This window comes from Phyllostomus discolor, chromosome 1, assembly GCF_004126475.2.
Source record: "Phyllostomus discolor isolate MPI-MPIP mPhyDis1 chromosome 1, mPhyDis1.pri.v3, whole genome shotgun sequence".
NCBI classification, from domain to species: Eukaryota; Metazoa; Chordata; class Mammalia; order Chiroptera; family Phyllostomidae; genus Phyllostomus; species Phyllostomus discolor.
This window is the reverse complement of record NC_040903.2, coordinates 33,238,400-33,263,527: the sequence shown is the minus strand read 5'-3', so window position 1 is coordinate 33,263,527 and position 25,128 is coordinate 33,238,400. Positions and strand designations below refer to the sequence as shown.

The 25,128-nt window shown below is 37.9% G+C and overlaps 1 protein-coding gene and 1 long non-coding RNA gene across 10 annotated transcripts in view; both read right to left on the bottom strand.

Moving 5' to 3' along the window:
• Positions 1-12,477: 12,477 nt before the first annotated feature.
• EXOC1 (exocyst complex component 1) overlaps positions 12,478-25,128 on the bottom strand; it is a 48,682-nt gene continuing 36,031 nt past the window's right edge. For 6 of the 9 annotated variants that reach the window (XM_036020787.1, XM_036020805.1, XM_028505508.2 and 3 more), the window contains 4 exons: positions 19,628-19,811; positions 17,880-18,079; positions 15,064-15,258; positions 12,478-13,144 (listed from right to left, as the gene is read on the bottom strand). In XM_036020787.1, the coding sequence (XP_035876680.1) occupies positions 12,992-13,144; positions 15,064-15,258; positions 17,880-18,079; positions 19,628-19,811 (732 nt within the window). In that variant the 3' untranslated portion in view covers positions 12,478-12,991. The remainder of the gene's footprint in view (positions 13,145-15,063; positions 15,259-17,879; positions 18,080-19,627; positions 19,812-25,128) is intronic. The other 3 variants (XM_028505510.2, XM_028505509.2, XM_028505511.2) reach the window with 1 other exon arrangement.
• Positions 21,520-25,127, bottom strand: LOC118499541. Its single transcript, XR_004902038.1, has 2 exons — positions 24,366-25,127; positions 21,520-22,525 (listed from the first exon to the last, which is right to left on the bottom strand). It is a non-coding gene; the product is annotated as an uncharacterized LOC118499541 (long non-coding RNA).

The window sequence follows — 25,128 nt, the reverse complement described above, 5'->3', positions numbered from 1 at the left end:
GCTGTAAGATTATGATAGGTGATATGAAGAGATGAGATGTAATAACATAAAAAACAATGACGGGAGGAGGAGAGTGGCTTTCCACTGAGTGGTCAGGAAAGGCTCCTCTGAGGAATGGCATATGAGCTAAGATTTGAATGACAAGAAAACAGACTTACAGAGATCTGGTGTCAGAGTATTTCAGGGAAAACAAATGGACTTACTTTAGTGGGCCCATGGACAGAAAAAAGGCAAGTGTGACAGCAAATGAAGGTGAGGGCTAGGAGATGAGTTCAGAGAGGTGGGTGGTGATGTCCAGGCCACATAGGGCCCAGCAAGCCATGATAAGGAGTTTGACTTTTTCTAAGAGTAACGAGGAGCCATCAAAAGGTATCGCAGATGGGATTTTCTAAAGATAGCCACACTGATATATAATGCTCCCCATGCTCTTCTTACAGAGTGACGGAAACTCTGCCATTGAGAGGTGGGATCTCTGGTTCCTCAGTACGAGTCTGAGCATGAGGCTTGCCACTTCTCTGACAAATAGAGTATGGCGGAAGTGGAACTGTGTGAATTATACGTAGATCATAACAAAAATAGTTTGCCCCTGTTTCTCTCTCTCAGCACTTTCCTGTGGAACCTAGACGCCACACTGTGACAGAGTCCAAACTAGTCTTCATAGAGAGATTACCTGAAGGGTTCCTGTGGAGAGGTGCTGAAGCTTCCAGCCAACAGCCAGCATCACCACCAGCTGTCAGAGAGAATGAGTTCAGAGATCTTTATGGAGTACATTTACGGACAGTGGCTCTTGGTATGACCATCAGAATAATTTAACTCCACGAGTCTTTGTTCTACCCAGTGTCACTCAGCTCAAGATGCAGGCTTCTGGCAGAGGCAGAGAGTCTGATGGGTCAGCCAGTAGAGTCACCTGCCTGATACTTGTAGAGCAAGGGGACTGTGATGGATGGTCACCAGGATCCAGAGTGAGTCTACTATGATCTAGAATGAGCAATAGTTCAACTCACTTCTGGAGAATTGATACATTTTATAGCCCCTGATGAAGAACAATATAATTTTTCAGGCAGAAAAAAGAAACTGTGGTCCAAAGAAACAGCTAAGAGGCAAGAAATTATTTTGGTTAAGGGACCTTGACCATAAGCATAGACATCACAATCCTTCGGATGATGTCCCAGGGAGAAGCACATCCCTTTGGGCTTCATCAGTAGAAGCCAAAGTTTGCTATCTATAATCCTCATTAAATATACCTACTCTTTCTGTTAACCATGATCGATTTTATGGTTTGATTAATCTTAGAAGCAGATTATGCCACTTCAATAAACAAATATGGAAATGAATTTTATGGGCATAGTTCACAAGTAGTATGTTTGTAGCTATAGTTAAACTTGTTTTGCAAATTTCAAGTAAAGTTATAATACTAAATTTTATTTTTTGAAATTATTTCTTGTAGTACTTTAACATTTTCTTTTTTCTTTTTTTTCTTTTTAAAAATTGTTCAAGTACAGTTGTCTCCATTTTCCCCCTACCATGCCCCTGCAACCCCACCCACCCCCACCTCCTACCCTTAACCCTACCCCACTTTGGCTTTGTTCATGGGTCCTTTATACATGTTCTTTGGTGACCCTTCCCCTTCTTTCCCCCTTTATCCGTCTCCCCCTCTCTGTGGTCACTGTCAGTTTGTTCTTTATTTCAATGTCTCTGGTTATATTTTGCTTGCTTGTTTTGTTGATTAGGTTCCACTTAATAGGTGAGATCACATGGTATTTGTCTTTCACCTCCTGGCTTATGTCACTTAGCATAATGCTCTCCAGTTCCATCCCTGCTGTCACAAAGGGTAACAGTTCCTTCTTTCTTTCTGTTGTGTAGTATTCCATTGTGTAAATGTACCACAGATTTTTGATTCACTCATTTATTGATGGGCACTGAGATTGCTTCCAGCATTTGGCTATTATAAATTGTACTGCCATGAACATTGGGGTTCATAGGTTCTTTTGAACTGGTGTTTCAGGATTCTTAGGGTATAGTTCCAGCAGTGGAATTGCCAGGTCAAAAGGCAGATCCATTTTTAGTTTTTTGAGGAAATTCCATACTGTTTTCCATCATGGCTGCACCAGTCTGTATTCCCACCAACAGTGCACTAGGGTTCCCTTTTCTCCACAACCTCTCCAGCACTTGTTGTTTGTTGATTTGTTTATGATGGCCATTCTGATTGGTGTGAAGTGGTATCTCATTATGATAATAGTAAATTTTAATATAAATCAGTTCAAGAGTTTTTTTCTCCTATTAAATTTTAGGACCTACAAACTTTCTTATGAGAGTATGTGGTATTTGGTTAAATGTTGTATTCCATTACTTAGAAATTCTTTTATAAAGTTCTCTTTTCCTAAGTGCTATAATATTGACTGGTCAATGCTGAGCTCAAAGTAATTGCAGAGAATCGATATTGGCATAGTTACAGCTTGGTGAAGCCAAGACGGTAAACTAATAAGAGCTATTGGACCAGAAAAACCATCTAAAGATAAAAAGCTCTTCTTAAAAGTATAGAGATGCATGATATGTTAGACTCTAATGAAACAATACAAAATTTCTTCCAAATTTCTTCAACCTCCCTGTATATTTTATTTAAATCATCTACAAAACCCAAAAACATCATGATTGTGCTTCTCAAGACTCCAAATTGTTAAATCACTTGCTTAAAGTTACCCAGTAAATTAGTGTAAAAGTTTGGGCAAAAATTTTTGCAACATATATTTAATCCACTATGCAATGAAAGTTAAATATAAAACTTCTTTATGTTACTGTGAATCATAGTAACCTCTATATTTTAGAGGGATTTAAACATTTCCCCAGTGATCTGAATATACAGCAGGTTGAATTCCAATGGTTTATGCCAATACGATTTTTCACATTAGTTTGAGCATGTTATTATTCTACAAAAGTGAGCTGTTAGCAAGGAAGAGTAGGCAGATCCCACAGCCCACAGTGCCGACCAGAGGAACTTACAGAAGTAGGTCTAGAGAACCCTCATCCCAAAGAGAGCATATCTGAATTCTACAGAAGACATTGTTCTGTGAATTAAATTCATCAAGCATTTGTTGAACGTATACTATTTAAATGTGCAAGACTGCTATATGTGTATACAGTAAAAACTGGCAGTAGAGCACAATTTTTCTTTAGCCTCTGGGTTAATTTCCTTATAACAATTCCTGTATTGTTCCTCCTATTCAGCACCTAGGAGTATTAGTCTTCAACATCCAGTTACTGATCACTTAAAGCAAGGCTGCAGATTAGGTACTGGGCTCAAGCTGTGAACAAAGCAGGCAGAGCCTCTGCCCTAATGGAACTTATGTTCAGGAGTATGGTCATGCTCTGGACATTGAAGGGAATAGTAAAGAAGTATGAGTGATAGTTCCCTCCTTCCATGAATTAACAATTCAGGTTTTACCTGTTCACTTTGTAAGGTCAACGTTTATTAAGTACAATGTGCTGATCCACAGTGGTAAACAGAATGGTCTTTATCCTAGCCATAAAGCTTGCAGTCTAAATGGGGGAGACAAGATACCTAGGAAGAAAAAAGACAGATAGATTCCAAATTATGGTAAATGCCATGAAGAACAAGAACAGGCTCTTCTGAGAGAAATGCAGGGCAATGTACTGTAAATTATAGGAGGTCAGGAAAGGCTGTTTAAAATTAAATGGGGGCAGTGACTTGGAAATCTTATCCAGAAACATGTTTTTTTGCAGGGGTAGTGCACCAGCCACAAGGAATGACAAGCTAAATTGGCACTCAAGAGCAAGGCTCCTGGCTTCAGTTCAAGATGGCAGAGTAGGAAGATCCTGAGCTCAGCTCCTCTCATTGACACCAAAACTACAACTACATATAGAACAGCTCTCTCGAAGAATGACTTGAGGACTAGCGGAACAGATTTTCTACAACTACGGTAAAAGGAAAAAGCCACATTGAAACGTGTAGGATGGGTAGAGACTAAGTTCAGTCAGGACCTACCCTACCTGCCACTCCCTATGTGGTGATTCAAAAGTGGGGGGGATATCACAATCACAGAGGTCATCCCCAAAGAATCAGGGATCTAAGTCCTAGCCTAGGGAACCTGCTCCAGGAAGAGGAGCCCCCATGATGTTTGACTTTGAAAACTGGTGGGGCTTATGTCTGAGAGAGCCAAACAGCTATAGGAAACCCAGGTTATGCTCTTTCTGAATGCTGGCACAGACACAGCAGTTTGAACAACACGTAGGTCATATGTGAAGGTGATACATTGACTATTTTAGGGTATGTGCTGAAGGGACAGGGATCTATTGGAACTTTTTCTTGAGTCAGAGGGGCTGGTGGGCACCATCTCCCCACCCCGGCACTTTCTTTAATCTAGCTGGTCTCACACTGGCAGGTGCCATATCTGACATTCTCCATTAACCTCACTAATACTGTTCACCCCACCCTGGCATTTTCTGAATGACCCACTCAGGCTAGCACCCTTCTGAAGCAGCTCCTGACCTTCCATAGCAAGTGTGAGGCCTAAGTTGGCACCAGCACACAGCAGTGTCTTCAAAAGCATGGCTGGGCCTTGCAGATAGCCATACTGAAGGGTTGCCCTACACGCCTGTGAGCCTGCAGCAGTTATGGACAGGCTTCACAGTCAGCAGGCTAGGAGCCAGCCTTGCCTGCCAATGTGTCCACAGGAGTTGTAGCCCTGCCATAACAGGAGGCCACACTAGTCCACCCAGGGGGCACCTCTGAAGCACCTGGCTCTGGTGACAAGGGAGGTTCCACCACTGGGCTCCACAGGACTCCTTCTAAATAAGGCCACTTCTTCAAAACCAGGAGATTTAGCTGACTTACCAAATACATAGAAACAAACAGGCAAAATGAGGAGAGGAAAGAATGTGTTCCAAACAAAAAAAAAATAGGACAAAACCCAGAAAAAGAGCTAAATGAAACTGAAGTAAGTTGTCTACTAGAAAAAGGGTTCAAAGCAGTAGTCATAAAGATGCTCATCAAACCTGTAGACAGGTGGATAAACTCAGTGAGAACTTAAATAAAGAGATAAAAATTATAAAAAGGACCTGCCCTGGCTGGGTGGCTCAGTTCGTTGGAGCATTGTTCCATGCACCAATAGGTTTGGGATTGATCCCTGGTCAGGGCACATACCTAAGTTACAGATTCGATCCCTGGTCAGGGTGCATATGGGAGGCAACCAATCAATGTTTCCATCTCACATGGATGTTTTTCTCTCTTCTCTCTCTCTCACTCTCTCTCTCCCCCTTCCTCTCTAAAATCAGCATATGTTCTTGGATCAGGATTAAAATATATAAAGATATATTTTAAAAGAATCTATCAGAACTGAAGAATATAACAACTGAAATGATAAATACACTGGAGGGAATCAACAGCAGATCAGATGACACGGAAAAGTAGATTAGCAATCAGGAAGACAGGATAGTGGAAATTACCCAATTGGAAGATCAAAAAGAAAAAAGAAAAAGAATGAGGCTAGCATGAGGGACCTTTGGGACAACATCAAGTGTTGGGATCCCCCCAAATCAGAGGGGTCCCAGAGAGAGAAGGGGATGGAAAACCTATTTGAAGAAATAGTGGCTGAAAACTTCCCTAACCTGGTGAAGGGAACAGACAACCAGGTCCAGGAAGCACAGAGAGTCCCAGACAAGATGAACCCAAAGAGACCCACATCAAAACATGTTTTAATTAAATTGTTAAAAGTTAAAGATGAAGAATCTTAAATGCAGCAAGTGAAAGACAACTAGTTACATACAAAAGTCAGACTGTCTTCTGACTTTTCAACGGAAATTTTGCAGGCCAGAAAGGAGTGGCATGATACAGTCAACATAGTGAAAGGAGAAAAACCTACAACCAAGTGTGCTCTACCCAGTAAGGTTATCATTTAGAATTGAAGGAGAGATAGAAATTTTCCCAGACAAGCAAAAGCTGAAGGAGTTTATCATCACTAAGCAAGAAATGTTAAAGGGAATTCTTTAAGTGGAAAAGAAAGACCAAAACTAGAAATAAGAAAATATATGAAAGAAAAAAAAACAATTCACTATTAAAAGCAAACATATAGTAAAGATAGTAGACCAACCACTTACAAATTTAGTATGCAAACAATTAAAATGGCAATAAGTACATTACCTGTCAGTAATTACTTTAAATGTAAATTGACTAAGTGCTCCATTAAGAAAAAAAGGGGTGACTGAATGGATCAAAAACAAGACCCTTACACATGCTGCCTATGTAAGACTCCAGATTGAAAGACATGACTAGACTGAAAGTAAAAACACGGAAAAGATGTTTCATGAAAATGGAAATGAAAAACAAGGGTCTGGGATAGCAATACTTATATCAGACAGAATAGACTTTAAAACAAAGGCTATAACAAGATATAAAGAAGTACCCAGCAATTCCACTTTAGGTGCTTATTTGAACAAAACACTGATTCAGAAAGATGCATCCCTATGTTTACTGCATTGTTATTTACAATCACCAAGGTATGGAAGCAACCTAGGTGTTCCTCAATAGATTAGTGGATAAAGAAGTGGACAAATGTGCACTCGGGTGTGTGCACACGCACGTGCGCACACACACACACACACCCTGGAATATTACTCAGCCATGAAAAGAATGAAATCTCGCCATTTGTGACAACATGGACAGACCTAGAGGGTATTATGTTAAGTGAAATAAGTCAGAAAAAGACAAATATCACATCATTTTACTTATGTGTGGAATCTAAAAAACTAAACAAGTGAACAAACAAAACAAACAGGCTCATAAATGCAGAAAAACTGACACTTGCCAGAGGCTTGGGTGGTGGGAATATGAGTAAAAAGGGTGAGGGAGATTAAAAGATACAAACTATAAGCCAGTCATGGCAATATAAGGTGCAGCATGGGGAGTATAGTCAATAATATTAAAATGACCTCATATGGTGACAGATGGATAGTGGACTGTTGTGGTGATCACTTTTTAGGGTGTGTAAATATGAAATCTCACTATGTTACACACCTGAAACTAACATAATATTGTATATTAGCTATACATTTAAAAAGAGCTTTACATCCAGAATGAGAATTTTTAAAAATTTAAAAGGAGACAAGTATAAAATCCATGTTAAAGCACATTCCTTCAATTTCTTAATTTCTTTTTTACTATCCTTTCTTCTGGCCAACTAGACAAAATATTGAACTTGTAGGAAGGCCCACCATCTTACACAGACAATTTAAATTGATTGAGATGCTGATCTCAGAGAAGCTGCTTTCTCAAGATTGCTGGGCAAGCACTTTGCTTGTACTGCTCACAGATTGATGTCACTCTGTCTTCCTAGGTTCCCCATTGCCTCTTAGCACCTGCTTTCCCACCTTTTGAAAATATTTCTCTCCTGCCTCTCACCTTCCCCACTGCCTTTTGACCACTCCTCAATTCTCTTTTGAAAATACACATCACTCCTAAATGCACTTAGTGCAATACGTATTTAGGAGTTTGGGTAAGTGAGCATTACATGAGAGTGCCACCAAGTTTAACAACCTGAGAATCTTTAAATCACAAGCACTAATGTCAGCCATGTCCTAAGGGACTGAAAAAGAAAGAATCCTGATTTGTTTGGGGATGTGAGTGATATAACTCTACTTTGTAAAGCTGTGCATTTCCAACTGTGGGATGCAGACAGATAGATAGCAGCCCTGGTATTAGCTGGGATCTTGTTAGAAGTGCAGCATCTTGGACCACACCAAAACCTGTTATATCAGAATCTGCATCTCAACAAAATCCCCGTTTGTCTCATATGTACACTAATGAAGTTTGAGAAGCACATATGTAGAGGGTCCCAAAGTGGACAGTTATGAGAATTAGCAATCTTTGACATCACTCTGATATTGCATATTTAACTTTACTGGCATAGCCATTTTTTTACTTTCCTAGCAGTTTTTCATCTACAGTTATTCTCTAAATTATCTTCAATCATTGCTCAAATCTTTTATGTTCCTGTTTGCCTATCCCTTCTAACAAACAATGGCATAGATCTCTAAGGTCTAGAAAACTATAGCTGCTGAGAGTCATTTTATCTTTTAAGTAAGAACCACACAACTTCAGTTATGTGAGTGCAGATATTAGACAGTGTTTGGTCCTTAGATGTGACATATATTTATATCTGCATCATTTCTGCTGGGAGAAGAGGGTAGGGTCAGCTCTTTGAGAGGAGTTTGGTGCTGTGTGGAACCTCAGCTCCATTAATACTTGGCTTGGACCCTGATCAAGTCACTGGCTTCCTTTGGCCCCAGATTGTCATCTTAAACGTTCAGGTTTTATTATATAGCAATAAAAATATACACACAAATATAATTTAAAGCTTTTAAATTAAATATCAAACTGATATAAAATAAAATTTATAAGGCATGTATAAGGGATTAAAGTATCATGGTACACTGATAACCACTGCCCAGTTTAGAAATATTACTTACATGCCTTTAACACTTGGTGTATCCCTGCCAGGTACCAACACTGCCCTTCCAGCCCCCACTCACCCTTCCAGAATTTTGCCATCATTCCCTTGCCTTGCTTTTCTTGCATATTTGTAACTCTAAACAACATATTGTTTAATTTTAAAGGTTTTTGAACTTTTATATTAATAGGCTCACATTGTATTTATTCTTCTACTGATTTTTTTCACCTGACATTACTTTCCTGGCATTTACCTACTCTATATTGTACAGTTAAAATTAATTTTTGATATACTTGGATTAATAGCTACAATATTGGTTACTGTTTTCTATTTGTTGCCCTTGTTTTTTGTCTCTACATTTGTCTCCCATTGTTTTTGCTTTTCGTGGTTTTAACTAATTTTATGATTCCATTTTCTCTCCTTTTTTAACATATCAATTATACTTTAAAAAGTTCTTAAAGTGGTTGCCCTAGAGTTTGCAATACACAACTAATCGAAGTCTTTTGAACCACCCTATACTGCTTCATGAATAGTAAGCATGCTTATAAAAACAAAACAAAATAATCCTAACCTCTTCGCTCTCATCTCGTTATCACTGCTGTCATTCATTTCACTTCTACATAAGCATTTGAGTACACGTGCATAAATAATTGAATACATTTTGCTATTATTTTGAGCAAACTCTGATAGATCAAGTAAGAATAAAGTTTTTATTTTACCTTCACTTACTCCTTCAATACTCTTCCTTTCTTTATGTACCTCTGAGTTTCTGACCTATATCATTTTCCTTCTCCCTAAAGAAGTTATCTTAACACTTCTTTCAAGGCAGGTCTACTGGCAACAAATTCTCTTGGTTTTTGTTTTTCTGAGAAAATATCTCTCATTTACTTCTGAAGGATAATTTCACAGGGTACAGAATTCTAGGTTGGCTGTTTTGTCTTAATACTGTAAACAAGTCACTCCACTCTCTTCTCACTTGCATAGTTTCTGAGAAGTCAGGTGTTGCCCTTACCTTTGTTCTTCTATAGATAAGGGCTTTTTAAACTCTGGCTTCTTTAGGCTTTTTTACCTTTGATTTTCTGTAGCTTGAAAATGATATGCATAGATGTAGTTTTTCAGGCACTCATTCTGTTTGCTGTTCTCTAAGCTTCTGGTGTCTGTGGTTTGGTGTCGGACATTAACTTGGAAAAATTCTCAGTCATTATTGCCTCAAATGTTTCTTTTGTTCCTTCTCCTGTATTCTCTGTTGGGAACAAGAAAATTAAGAACTAAATGTGACCTTAGTAAACAGGAACCGCATTGTAGCTAAAAGGAACTAACCAGGGAGACAGAGTGTAGGATGTAGTTAAGCAAACGTCCTGTGTCATGCAGATATTCTCCTCTGGGTATGCTAGATAAGTAATGCTTTGTTTAGTTTTAAAAATTTGAATTTTACCCTGTTCCCGTGCGCGGTCTCTGTAAGCAAATAGCTAACTGCCACATCAGCTTCTGTAAAACGCTTGCTTGCTTGCTCGCGCCAAACCCCTATATAAGAACCTAGCTGTGAGCGCTCAGGGAAACTCTTTCATCTGCAGCCCCTGTGGGTACCGTGTCTCCGGACACTTTAAGAGTTCGCCCCTGCGCAGGTTAAACTTGGCCAATAAAGCAACATCTTTAATATCCTGAAAGTCTCTGACATTTGTTCTCACGTTCGCTGAATGCAACATTCTCAATACATGCATGTTACTCCTTTTGTGGTTGTCCCACAGTCCTCGGATATTCTGGGCTTTTTTTTGGTCTTTGTTCTTTTTGCGGTTTCTATTGATATATGCTGTACTTCAGAGATTTTTTTTCCTCAGCCTTGACTGGCATACTAAGCCCATTAAAGGCATTCTTTATTTCTATTAGTGTTTTGGTACTTTAGCATTTTCTTCTGGTGCTTTTTAAGAATTTCCATCTCTCTGCTAACATTGCCAATCTGGTCTTACATGCTCTTTATCTATTACAGTGCTTAGAATATTAATCAGTTATTGTAAATTAATGGTCTGATAATTCCAACATCCTTGCCATAGCTGAGTCTTGTTCTAATGCTTGCTCTGTCTCTTCAAACTTTTATTTTCCCCTTTTAGTATGTCTTGCAATTTTTTCTTGATAGACATGATGCTGGGTAAAACGAAGTGCTGTAAATTGCCCTTTAGTAATGCATTGCTAAAGTTGTTGGGAGAGGGTAGGTGTTCTGTGGTCCTGTAAATAAGTCTTTCAGTGATGCTGTACTTCTGGATTGTGAACATCAGCAGTGCTTTTTGGTCCACTTTCCCCCGTTAGATGGGAAAGGATAACCAGAGGGGGTTGAATTTTGGTATTTCCAATTTTCCATGTAGAAGTCCTCAGCCAGCTGGAGTTGGGTATTTCCCTCTCCCAGGTCAGTTAGGCTCTGGTTAAATAGTTTCTCCTGAGGACAGAACTTGTTCAAACCAGAATGCTCTGGCATATTTCAAAATGGTTCCTTTCCCCCAACCCTGCCAGAACACAGATTTTCCTTGTTACTCACTGTGAGACCTGGTAGAACTACAGGAGGGGAAACTCAAACTGTGTGCGGGGCTCCCAATGACTGGGTCCCCCAGGATTTTTTATTTGACTTATCCACACACAGCCTCCAGCAATTAGTCAATTACAATTTCTCAGCTTTCCCTGCCTACTGGTTCCTGTGGGTTTTAGCTCCATTAAATTGTTTCTCTGTATTCTCCTGCCAGCCTGCCCAGCTGTGGCAGTGGTTTGCCTTGTGACCTCATTTCTCTTGCAGATCTACTAAGTTGATTTTTCAGTTTATTCATGTTTTTTTTTAAAAAGAGGCAACATTTTGTTAAAGAGTTTATTTATTTAGCTTTAGACAGAGGGGAAGGGAGAAAGAGAGGGAGAGAAACATCAGTGTGTGGTTGCTGCTTGCACGCCCCCTACTGGGGACGTGGCCCACAACCCAGGCATATGTCCCGACTGGAAATTGAACCAGCAACCCTTTGGTTCACAGGCTATCACAAAATCCACTGAGCCACACCAGCCAGGGCAGTTTAAGATTTTTATTTGTTAGGATGGAGAAGTGACTTCCAAGCTTCTTATTTGCTGGACTGGAAACTGGAAATCTGCACTGAATCTTTAAATTTGAGAATAACCACCATATCTATTATGTTATGTGTTCTTATCCAGAAACAAGAAATATTACTCCACTTATTTTAGCCTTCCTTAATATCTTTCATTAGTTTTACAATGTTCTCAAAAAGGTCTTATGCATCTTGTATTAGTCAGCTCGGGTTTGCATAACAAAATACCATAAGAGTAGGTAGCTTTAAATCCAAAAATTTATTTTCTGTTTTTGAGGCTAAAATTTTGAGATTAGGTGCCAGCATCCTGGGTTCTGCTGGGAACTCTTTTCCTGGCTTGCAGATGGCTGCCTTCTTATCATCTCCTCCATCTCCTCCAACTCTGGTGTCTCTTCTCCTAAAGGCATCAGTTCTGTTGGATCAGAGCCCTACCCTTATGACCTCATTTAACCTTAATCACCTCCTTAAAGGCCCTATTGCTAACACAGTCATGTGGGGGGACTCCCATATATGAATCTCAGGGAGAGACACAATTTAATCTATAGCATGTCGGATTTAATCCTAAATAATAAATATTTTATGCTAATATTTATTTTTCTTATACTTTTAAAAAAATTCTCACTTGAGGGTGTTTTACTGATTTTTGAGAGAGAGGAAGGGAGAGAGAGAAACATTGCTGTGAGAGAGAAACATCAACTGGTTGCCTCCTGTACGTGCTCCAACCAAGGACTGAACCTGCAACCTAGGTATGTGCCGCGAGCAGAAATCAAACCTACACCTTTTTGGTGCATGGGATGATGTTCCAACCAAATGAAACACTGGCCAGGACTTCTTATTATTCTTTTAAGTGTTTTATAGTAAATGGGCATGTATTTTTGTGTATTGATTTTATAAGAACTTTTTTGTGTACTGATCTCTTAAACATGCAACAGATCTAATTTTCAACTTTTTTGAAAATTTATTTCAGAATCATCATTACATAATCACATGTTCCTCAGAATCCACGTTTACAACTCATCATTACAAGATCCCTTATCCATATACACACTGGACAGAGGGAAAAAGTGTACAATATTTAGTAGTTACATGATTTGTAAGCAATAGTAAATTAGTTGGAAGCTGAAAAACTCCCGATGCATTACTCATAGAATAACCACTCACAAATACAAGAAGCTAGGTAATAAGGAAAATTTCCTGTTCAGTCATAGAAAAATGCTAAAGGTATTTTGTAAGATAAATGTTTTACATTAGTACACAACCTATTGACCAAATAACTGTTATATAAGTTGGTACTTTTACTTTTGAATATTTGTAGCATGGTATTATCATTTATCTGACATTTAATACTGCATAAAATTTCAAGTCTGAGATCTCAAAACAGTTGCTGGTATTTTTTATAGTGTCTAGTATACTCAGTGTTTTCTTCATGTATCCCTTCTCCTTTCACAAGGTTCAGTGAGACTGTGCAATGCTGGAGCAATAATCTAGAATGTCCTGAATAGTGAATTCCATTGTAACACCGGATCCAGGGTAACAGCGAGCTATCAAACCTTCAAAGTGCTTGTACTGGCGTATAAATTCATCTTGCATGGAGTGCCATACTACCTATTTTGAAAATGAAAATAAAAGTCATTAAACTATAAATGGAAATAATATATAATCAAATATGCAAGAATGTCAAGACATACGAGGTGGGAACCCAAAGAAACCCCAGAATTATCTTCTGGAGTGCAGGGACCTTGCAGTATAGGCTTCCCCTGCTAGGTGAGTGCTCTAGGAACCCATGTGTATCAGTGTGCCAGCTGATGGTGTTGTGACAGACTGAGTTCAGCTTCAGTGAATTTTTTTCTTAAGACCCTTTCAATGCATTTGCCCATTTCATGATGGGTGATTTACAAGCGCACCTGCCCACACCACACTGAGTATTGAGCATTTTTTGACCAAAAATGGTATGACCCCTATTCTTCCCTCTCATTAACCCAATCTTTCCCTGAGAGATGTTTTTTGTTTTCCTGGATGAAAAAATCCCTCAAAGGGGATTTTGCCAATGTGGATAAGGTAAAACAGAAAAACAGCAGAAGCTCTAAAAGGCATCAGAATTGGCTCTGGCTTGTGTGGCTCAGTGGACTGAGTGCTGGCCTGAGAACTGAAAGGTCACCGATCCGATTCCCAGTCAGGGCACATGCCTGGGTTGCGGGCCAGGTCCCTGGTTGGGGGCGTGCAAGAGGCAACCAATCGATGTTTCTCTCCCTCTCTTTGTCCCTTCCTTTCCCTCTCTCTAAAAATAAAATCTTTTAAAAAATAAGTTATTTCACAAAAAATATAAAAATAAGAGGCATCAAAATGGACAAGTTCAAAAACTGTTTTGAGCAGTGGAAAAAACATCTTGATAGGTGTATTGCATCAAATGGAGAGTACTTTGAAGGTTACTGAAGTTTAAACATAAAGAAAACACACAATTTTTTTTAGTTATTTATTTTTAGAGAGAGGGGAAGGGAGGGAGAAAGAGAGGGAGAGAAACATCAATGTGTGGTTGCCTCTCACACGCCCCCCACTGGGGACCTGGCCTGCAACCCAGGCATGTGCCCTGACTGGGAATCGAACCGGCGACTCTTTGGTTTGCAGGCCCATGCTCAATCTACTGAGTCACACCAGCCAGGGCCACACACAATTTCTTTCTTTTTTTTTTTTTTTAAGATTTTTTTTTTATTTCAATCATTGTCCAAGTACAGTTTTCTCCCCCCTACTCCCGTTCCAGCACACAATTTCTTATAAATAAATTCTGGGGGTTTTAGGGGCCCCCTTCTCACATTCTAAGAATTAAACAGAGTGTAATAGTTAAAAATATGCATCCTAGCTCCTTCTACTTATAAGATATGTGACCTTGAGTATGTTACACCATCACTCTGTACCTCAAGTTCTTCATCTGTAAACCGGGATAATAGTAATGCCTTCCTCATAAATTTCTTGCGAGACTTAAATGAGTGAATGTATGTAAAGTCCTCAGAAAAATGTCTGGCACAGAAGCATTCATTGTAGTAATGTCTATTGTAATAGTAATGTCTACTATAATGTCTTCCACTTTTCGAATACGGAAATTGAGGCTCAGAGAGGTTAACTAATTTGCCAAAGACATGTAGCTTACTCTGGACCCAGATTATGAACTCATTTTTAACTCCAACCCCCATGCTCAGAATCGCTCCACTGTTCTATACTCTATTCCATTTACTTCTCCCAAGTATAAAAAAATCCCCCCAAACCCACAAAAAGTCCATCCCCAAACAAGAGAAAACAACTTAGTGGCTCAAAACAATAAAACATAAATATAAAATGAAGAATAAACGACATATAAACTTATATAAATATCATTCCCTTCTTCCTCAGAATTCATTAGTCTGGTCTATACGTTGTGGAACTTTCTTCCTAAAATGAGAAAATCTATGGCCTTTCCAGAGGGATGTTTTGGAGAAAAGCAATGTATGTAAGGACACGCAATCTAGGATGGTTAAAAGAACGAAGCATACCTGAAGTAAGTTCTCCTCTTCACATAAATGTTTATCAACCTTCTTGTAGAGGTTGTCTAGACCTTTTTTCACTTCCTTTCCAGGATACTCTTTAATAACTTTACGAAGTTCTTGTTTGTTAAATGCAAGTTGGTAGCTTACTTCCTCCTCTCTTATGCCCTGTGCCACACGAGCTTCGACCCCTTCAAAGAAATGCTTCAAGGAAATGAAAAGAAGTGATGGCTGAGAACTGCTTGTATTTTCACTTAAAAAAATCTGATTATAAAATAAATAATATATATTTACTAAGTAAAAAACAGGCAATATGTAAAAGTATAAATGATAAAAGAACAATCACCAATTATGCCACCACTCAGAGATAACCACTGCTAACATTTTAGATTTCCTTCTAGTCTTCTAGAAGGAAAGACTAGAAGAAGACTAGACTTCCTTCTAGTCTTCTGATGTGTGGGTATATAAAAGAGATTATAATTTTGTATGTTGTATTTTCCATTTAATATTTTATATTTTCCCCCTAAATATCAATTTTAATGGCTGTATTGTATTCCATCCAATGACTGAACTAAAATTTATTTATTCATTCCTCCAGTATTGGATATTTAATAATTTTTACTTTTTTTCCAGAGTTGGCAGTATCAACTCAGATTTAAAACAATCTATATAAACACAATTGTCATAAACATCTTTTTTACGTAAGTATTTACCCACATTACTGATTACTTTCCAGCATCAATTTCTAGGACTCTAATTCTAATTCCTCAGTTGAAGAGTATACTTGTAAAAGTATTCTGAAGATTCTTCATATACTCAAACTGCATCTAAGAAAAGTTCAGTCAATTTATATTTCTGTTAACTATATTCAATTTCTGTCAATATGAGACAGTTATCTTACCATAATACCATGAGTATTAGCACAATTTAAAAAGTCATTTCCATTTTGATGAATGAAAAGTGTTTATTTGTTTTACTTCATAATTTTTGTTACCTTGCTTTCCTATGTTTAGTAGTTATACTCAGAATGCCTGACCATTTATATATTAGGGTCTTAGTATTTTTCTTATTTCAAAAAGATCATCTATATTAAATATAATGACTATTATATTGATATACATTTCAGGTTGACTTCACTTTTTTAAATATGTAACTTATATATTGTTTTCTAAATATGTGATTTTATTGATTGGCATGCCTCTATTTGAGCATTATTTTATGATTTAATACTGATAGGCCAAATCCACTCTCATTACTTTGCTCTAAAATTTTCTTAGCAATTATTGTTTATTCTTATTAAGTGATTTTTTGATAATAATCTTTTGGCCAGTCTAATCCTGGTGCTTTTAAAATTTAAAATTTTGTTTCTACATTAACTTTTAATTGGTTATTATAACATAAAAAATAAGTTATTTTTCAATATACTTAGTTTGAATCCTACCACTTTGCCAGAGACCAATCATTTCAGCATATTATACAGGTAAGTATAATCTTGGCTGTCTTGTCTTTGTTTCAAAGATTTTATTTATTTTTAGACAGAGGGGAAGGCAGGGAGAAAGAGAAGGAGAGAAACAGCAATGTGTGGTTGCCTCTCACGTGCCTCCTACTGGGGACCTAGCCTGCAATGTAGACATGTACCCTCACTGGGAATTGAACTGGTGACCCTTGGGTTCACAGGCCAGCACTCAATCCTCTGAGCCACACCAGCCAGGGCTTGACTGTCCTTTCTTTGTCTTTTATTTATTTCATGTCTTATTGCATTGGCTAGAGTTTCCATAACAATGTTAAAAAATAAAGGATCTAGCAATGTTTCTGCTTTAAATTTGACTTCTAAGGGAATGCTTTTGTGCTATAGTTACGTGTTATAATTACGTGTTATAGTTTTTTGTTATAACTTTAAGTCTGAGGCAGACCATTTCCCCTAAAGGGGAAATATTTCTGAATTATTCTCTGAAATATTTCTTTGAATTGTTGACAACAGATGCATATTTTTTATTTGCCTCTAATTTCAAGTTAAAAATGTATAAGAGATAACTAATCACACTGTGGACAAAGTTAGAAGGATCCATTTCAGCTTATACAGTAAGTCTTAACGGTGTTGGTAAGTTCTATGACTAAATGAAACAATGTATCAGCTAAGTGAAAACATGCATAACAAAACTAATTTTACCATAGGCTAGTTAATAGAAACAAGAATTAAGTTTCTGGCATCTCATCAACCTTATAAAGAAACAACATTGAAAGAAACGACATTAGCGGAGGACCTGCTGTACTATGTTGCAAAGTTTTCTAAAATCATCATTTCTCAATTTTAATGATTGAACTTGCTCTGGGGAATGATTCCAGTCAGGAAAGGAAGGGAAAGGAAAAGACAACAAAGAAAACACTTTTTGGTTTTTCTGTTATACCTCGATGAAGTTTCAAAATCTTCATCTGAACTAGTGATAAAGATTAACCATTTATAAAGCAAGAAATGGCAACGTCTGGTAAGTGAAAAATTCTTATATCTAGGGTTCATCCTCCCATTTCACTACTTGCCAGTTACAACTTCAAGCAAATTTATTTACTTTCAGTTTCTTCATTTTAAAATAGGGCTAAACTACCTTACCCCACGTCACTGTCTGTCAGCATGACAAGAAGCAATGCATACAGTACGAACATCTAGCGGTATCTTGGCAGCTTCAGTGACGGAGTCGCTCCCTCCTTAGCCTCCTGCATCCACACAGGAGCACACTTAGGGTAAGTGTCTGTCGTGCTTTTCATATATAAACATACACGTATGTGTTCAAAACCAGAAAAAATACGCTAAGTGAAAATACACTTACATTTAGTTTTTCAAGAGGTTGTCCTAAAGAGTAAATGACATAAGACTGAAGGTGATCTGTATATTTTTGTTTGGCTTCCTTTTTCTCAGCTTCTAGACATGAGATTTTCAAACGAGAAAGTGTTGCAAAAATATGGTGAAAGTTTTCCATCATAACTACATCCCTGGGGGTCTTCTGGCTTTCATTTGCTACCTTCTCCACTAAATAAAAACAGAAAGAAAAACACATCCTGATATGAATATGACCATATTTAGGTATAAAAATATTTACATGATTTTTTCATTTGTAAGTTTAAGAAGAAGGCACATTTCTGGACTGAATAAAATATACTGCATTGAGGGATCTTCACAGCCACCTAAAACTACTAAAAAAAATCATTCTAAAACAGTCCTATAGGTATTAGTATATAATAAAGGTGGCTTTTCTAATCTGTGGGGAAATGGTGAATTATTCAGAACGTACTGGGACAATGAGCTGGTCCTTTTGAATACATTTGATTACTATTTCACATCTGTCAGCCAAATAAATTCTAAATTACTGAAGTACTTAAAATGTAAAAGCAAATAAATAAAAATATAAAAAGCAAATCTAAAATCATAAAACTAAGTAAAAAAAAAAGCTAATTAAAAAGTAATTTTGTGACAGTATTTCCTTTCTAAGACTGCCCCTCAAACCTAGAAGTCATAATGGGAAAGGTGGATAAATTTGACATAAAATTTGAAAGCTCTTGCATGGTAAAAAATACCATAAGCAGAATAAATCTGTAGTCTGTCAATTAGACAAAGATAAAAACAAAGGACAATACTGTGCTAGTGATCTTCCTCACCGGTGCAGATGTGACAGAAACCCTAACCAACTGCTCACAGCACTGAACTGGTGTCACCTCCCTGGCGTGGCAGTTTGGTAAAAGCCTTGAGATGTTTACCTCATGATCCAGTAATTACATTTCTAGTAATTTCCCTGTGGAAATTATTGGACAAGTATACAAAAATATATGCAAGAAACTGGATACAAAGTGCCTATTTACTAAATAATAATTACAAGTTATCTGATTTTTAAAATCTGTCTTCTGATTTTTGGGGTTGTGTAATGAAGATATGCTACTTTAAAAATCAGACAAAACAAAGCTACTTTGAATTTTAGAAGAAATATCAACCATACATTGAATCATGTAATTTATGTTACATGTAATCAATGAGATGATCCTACTTCCTATCAATTGTTTTAGCATTTAAAATTCCTGAATATGTGCAATCAGATCATTTATTTCAAGTTAAAGGACACGTCCATGCTGTTTCTCCAATGACTTTAGTCCAATGACTAAATTGTGGGATCTGCCACAGGAAGACAGTGAACTACATACAGAAGTCCAGCATGAATCTACTTCACGTGACGGACGTGAACTGAGGCCCCCAAAGTGAACCAATTTACTTCAGGTCACACAGACATCACTGTGTGACTGTCTGCATCAAACTAAAATGTAAACGTAATCTGGCAGGTCATTTTTTCCGAAGTTCAATTGTGCATAGAGATAAGGCCATGTGAACTATGAACTCTGTGGTTCCTGACAAATATGAATGCATTTTATATGTTACTGTTTTTCAAATTTAAGCAATCTTTAATTTCAGAAAACTTTAAAAAGACTATAGAATATGAAAAATAACGGACATATCTGCCCTACAGCTTCCAAGTTACCAGAAATAATAAAAACTGACCAAAAATTCTATAGAACATTAACAAAAGCTTACCGTTAACAAATACTCCTCTGATAAGTTTAGTGTATGCTTTATCTAGATCTCCACGACGCTCAGCATTTTTAAAGATTGATTCTGCAAGTCCAGCAAATTCTTCAAATTCAGCAACAAATGGAAGAATTCCTACTTTACTCTTCTTTGAGATCTTTACTTCTTCCATTTGCCTTATTTGGTTGCTCTAAAGTTGGGCAGAAAGCAATGGAGAGAAATAGCCAAGAAACTTAAAAACAACATATAATTATAACCAAATGTATACATTATAGAGGAAGGATATAATTTAGTACCTAGAACAATCTGGATGCTTACTAATTAAAGATTAATATTTAAATAGGGATAACTAATAAAACTATCTCTATAGATTAAAAAGTACAGATATTTTATTTAAGAAAATAAAGTCAAGAAAAAAATCCAAATTATTTAAAGCAAGATGTAATCAAGGCCTGTGAACCTCAAGTTCTTTTTTCTAAGTAAAAACAACCCATTACCATTTTTTACCATTTACGAAAGATAAGTACAGGCAATCGCCCACTTTGGGAAACAGCTGATACCAGAGCACACACAGGATCTCCCGGTTTCTTCTGGCTGGTGCCCATGTGGTCAAGTCTGAGAACCATAGCCATTCTCAGTTCTCATCAGCCCAAAATTTCTGTTTGGATAGACAAGTTCTGTATTTTGGGGGTGTGAAAACAGAGGAGGAACAGGCATTTCTACTATGGATTTAGATTATATAGTTTCCCATATATGTATTTGTTACTTATTCTAAATTAATTTAGGAAAATGCTTGTGGATGATGGTGACAAAGTACAAAAGGGATGTTTCACATAAACAGAATCTAGACATTTGGATTCATGAAGATCCATGGATTCAACTACGGTTCTGGGTACTCCTCAGGGGACCCAGTATCTATTCACAGGTAGAATCACACTGTCAAACACTGTTGGACCGTTTTCAACTTCTACCTAAAATTTCATTGTGTTGAGATTTTGATATTACTTAAAAACCATAGACATGTGAATTAGAAATAGAATTATTTAGGCTATGGGCATTAGTGTAAGAAAATCCTGTGATTACTATCAACTGTTTCATATTATCTTTACTACTATTGCACTTCATCAGTGTAAGTAAGTGTGAATAATAAAAATAGATGCAGTAGAGAATGCAGTATATGATTCTAGGTACTGAAAGTAGACCATGGGGTATGAATAACAACTCCATCACTTTAACTGTTGACCTTGAGAAAGTAACATAACCTCTAGGGACAACTACATTATGTGGGAGGGAGGAGGTTGTGAGGATTAGATGAGAGATAATGTATACAAAGTATTAGAACAGTGCCTGGTACATATTAACTACTAACTTGTGAATGCTACTCTCTTTTGTTACTAAGCTACACACAGATTTTTGTTCTTTGTGGCATTTAAAGGCACAGAATATAATTATAGCCTGAATACACTTGAACATTAATAGGCAATGTTCTAAATGACAATTGTCTTCTCTGGCTTTGTAACTGGTAGGAAGAAACAGTGCATTCGTTTAAGAAAAGAGCCATTAATGAACTAAATCTCACAAAAATAACACTTCTCTCAAGCTAAAGACATGCATAACTTCCAGCTGATTGCCCAAGCATACTGCCGTCACTAGAAGGACATAGGAGTTATTTGGTATCTAGGCTACAACTTTGATGCTAGCCACATATCACTGTATTGCTTGTTCGTTCTCTGTCCATGGCAATTTAACCAAGTCACATCATTCTTAAAGGTTTGAGAGTGCAATTCCATGTCATTACAGTGTGAGGAATCCTGAAAAGCAAATTAAACGCAAGTTAAGACATGTACTGGACTGCAGAGTCCAGCTTGGTAGTTCTTGATGTATCAGTTGCTTTTCCATTTTGGCTCTAGTGCAGGCTGGGCTAGCTTCCTTAGTCCCATTTCTCTGAAGAACACCAGATACTCTGGGCACAGCCACCAAATGACGGGCCACACAGGTGCTATCTCTTCCACTCTCCGCAGCCATCTGGTATTCATGCTTTCGGCTCAGTACACACAGACCCATTCATTACTTTTCCAAGGTATGTTCTAGGTCCTGATCTTGTGCCAAATACCAAAACATATAACACAGAGCACACACAATCTACCAGACAGTGTGAGAATACGTGAGTTAAAACAAGAGGAGAGACTGAGATGATAGGCAGCAGAAGGAGCCATTCCTCCTTTATCGACAAAATGTAGATCCTTTAAAAATAATGAAATTTAGGAGAAAACATGAGTTTATATCATTGTCTAGGTTAATTTTACTGTGTTTCCCCACTGTCCTGTCTTGAGGGTAACATGAAGTTCTCTAAGAAATCACTGTAGTTTCTGCTACTATTACTGTTACTATCACCATCACCACCAGCATTCCCCACAACCACCACCATCATTACGACCCATCAGTTGGTAAGCTCTTACTCTGAGCCAGGCAATGTGCTAAGCATTTCATTTGGATCCACAATGACATCTCCCTGATGTCACATCCTATGCTTTTAACAATAATGTCTACTGGGTTGAAAGGTATTCTATAAAGTTATATTTTACTGATAAAAGCAACAAAGTCTTCCTATTCTGGAAATGTAGTGTCCACATGATTTAATGTTCCAGCTGTGTCATGTGACTCATCATCTTAGCCTTTGGTGGCTCTTCCTTTTCCTTTTGGCTCTCAGCTTGCAATCAGACTTGCCAGGTTTGTCATCACCTCTGGAGGAGGTGAGACAGGGAAGAGGGTAAGTCTTAAATGGTCAAATTTCAAACACTAAGTGAAATCCTTTTGTAGGGCAGGAGGATTAACAAGCTTATTTAGGCAACAGATTCCACAGTGGACATAGATTGCTTTTTATACATTCAAAAACTCAATAAACTTTATTTTATTTTATTTTTTTAATATATTTTATTGATTATGCTATTACAGTTGTCCCATTTCCCCCCTTTTCTCCCCTCCACCCTGTACCCCCTCCCACCCACATTTCCCCCTTTAGTTCATGTCCATGTGTCATACTTATGAGTTCTTTAGTTTCTACATTTCCTGTACTATTCTTGCCCTCCCCCTATCTATTTTCAACCTACATTCTATGCTACTTATTCTCTATACCTTTTCCCCCTCTCTCCTCCTCCCACCCCCCTGCTGCTAACCCTCCATGTGCCCTCCATTTCTGTGGTTCTGTTCCTGTTCTAATTGTTTACTTAGTTTCTTTTGGTTTTGCTTTAGGTGTGGTTGTTAATATTTGTGAGTTTGCTGTCCTTTTACTATACATGTCTTTTCTTTATCTTCTTTTCTTAGATAAGTCCCTTTAGCATTTCATAAAATAAGGGCTTGGTGATGATGAACTCCTTTAGCTTGACCTTATCTGAGAAGCACTTTATCTGCCCTTCCATTCTAAATGAGAGCTTTGCTGGATAGAGCAATCTGGGATGTAGGTCCTTGTCTTTCATGACTTGGAATATTTCTTTCCAGCCCCTTCTTGCCTGTAAGGTCTCTTTGGAGAAATCAGCTGACAGTCTGATGGGAACTCCTTTGTAGGTGACTGTCCCCTTATCTCTTGCTGCTTCTAGGATTCTCTCCTTCGTTTTGACCTTGGCTAATGTAATTATGATGTGCCTTGGTGTGTTTCTTCTTGGGTCCAACTTCTTTGGGGCTCTCTGAGCTTCTTGGATTTCTTGGAAGACTGTTCCCTTTGCCAGATTGGGGAAGTTCTCCTTTATTATTTGTTCAAATACGTGCTCAATCTGTTGCTTTTCCCCTTCCGGTTCTGGTACCCCTATAATTCGGATATTGGAACGTTTAAAGGTGTCTTGGATGCTCTTAATCTTTTCCTCAATTTTTTGAATTCTTATTTCATCGTGCTTTCCTGCTTGGTTGATTGTATCTTCCTTCTGGTCCACTGTATTGTTTTGAGACTCATATTCCTTCCTTTCACTATTGGCTCTCCTCCGCGTATCTTCCTGCATCTGTTTTATGGTAATCTGCATTCTTTCATCTAAATTTCGTCCAAAATCAACCAGTTCCGTGAGCTTTCTGATCACCAGTGTTTTGAACTGTGCATCTGATAGACTGGCTAATTCTTGGTCGCTCAAAAGGATGAGTCCTGGGGGACTGATCTGCTCTGTTGAAAACATATTTTTTTTTCCCCTGTCTCTCCTTTTATTTTCCGGTCTGGTTGCTCTTGTTACGGTGGGGGGCGGAGCCTTAGGTGCTCACCGGGGCTGAGCACCCCCGTCGCTAGATTGTGACGTTATATGTGGGGGGCGGGGCGGGAGCGGGGCGGGAGAAAACAATGGCGGTAGTTCCCTTCCCCTGGACTCAGACCCTTTTCTGGGCTTCTGGGCCGCGAGTTCTGCCCTGGTCCACAATCGCTACCCCTCTGGGTCTGCCAGCCGCAGCTTGCGTACTCAGGGATCACCGCTGCCTTCTTGAGCCCCCGGATGGCTTTTGCGCCAATTTTGCGCCAAACCTTCCCCGACCTCCGCGCGCCGTGGACCCAGCTCCGCGCCCGCCCGGCTCGTCTTCTCCTACCAGTCCGGATGAACGCGTCTACTTCAGCTTCTTGGCTGCCCAACTTCCATTCAGATAAATCCTCTGCCGGATCTGGGTGTTATTCTGATAGTAAATTATTGTTGTAAATTATTGGTTTTCTAATCTTGGTTGTACGAGGAGATACGGTGCGTCCACCTGTTCCTCCATCTTGCCGGAAGTCGAAAACTTTATTTTTTTAAGGTGTGAAAAATTATATGGATTTCAATTGCCCTTACTATTTTTATCTCCTAGTATTATATGAATATTCAAGAGCTACATATAACCTAAAGATTACATAGGAGAAATATTCATGATACATATCTATTTTTATAAACCAAGTACATTAATTTAAAAACAAACTGTTTTTTAGCATCTGGCTCAGCCCAATTCATACCTATAAGATTACCAAAAACTAACAGACAAAAACAAAATTGTTAATGATTTTTTCTTTTTTGTTAGAGGAAAAAGATGATTTCTGGAAGTTATTAAAGGAACAATTCTTAAAGTGCTACGATTATTAACTAAAGCTATTAAACATAAAATTAAATAATTTATACAATCAGTTAAATAATCTTATTATTAATGTTCTTATTAGAATATATTAGAAGAACAACAATAAATCCAAATAGTTTCAATTGTTTCATTAACTCTACCATCACTAATTGGCTAACTGAGATTTCAGTTACCTAGTGGATCTCTTAAGTAGCTGCAGTTTCTATGTCCCCTACCCCAGCACTCGCCACGATCTGCAGTGAAGAAGAGAAGCTAACTGGCATAGTATCGCCCAACTACCTCTGTTCATATATACTGCAGTTAATACCCTGCTTCAAGGTAGTAGGGGATGTGAGCTGTAGACCCCCCAAAGGAAAGCTGGAAATCTCTTGACTTAAATACATTTACCTATTTTTTTTTGCAATGACTACAATTCTGAGTTACTTAAAAAAAAATAA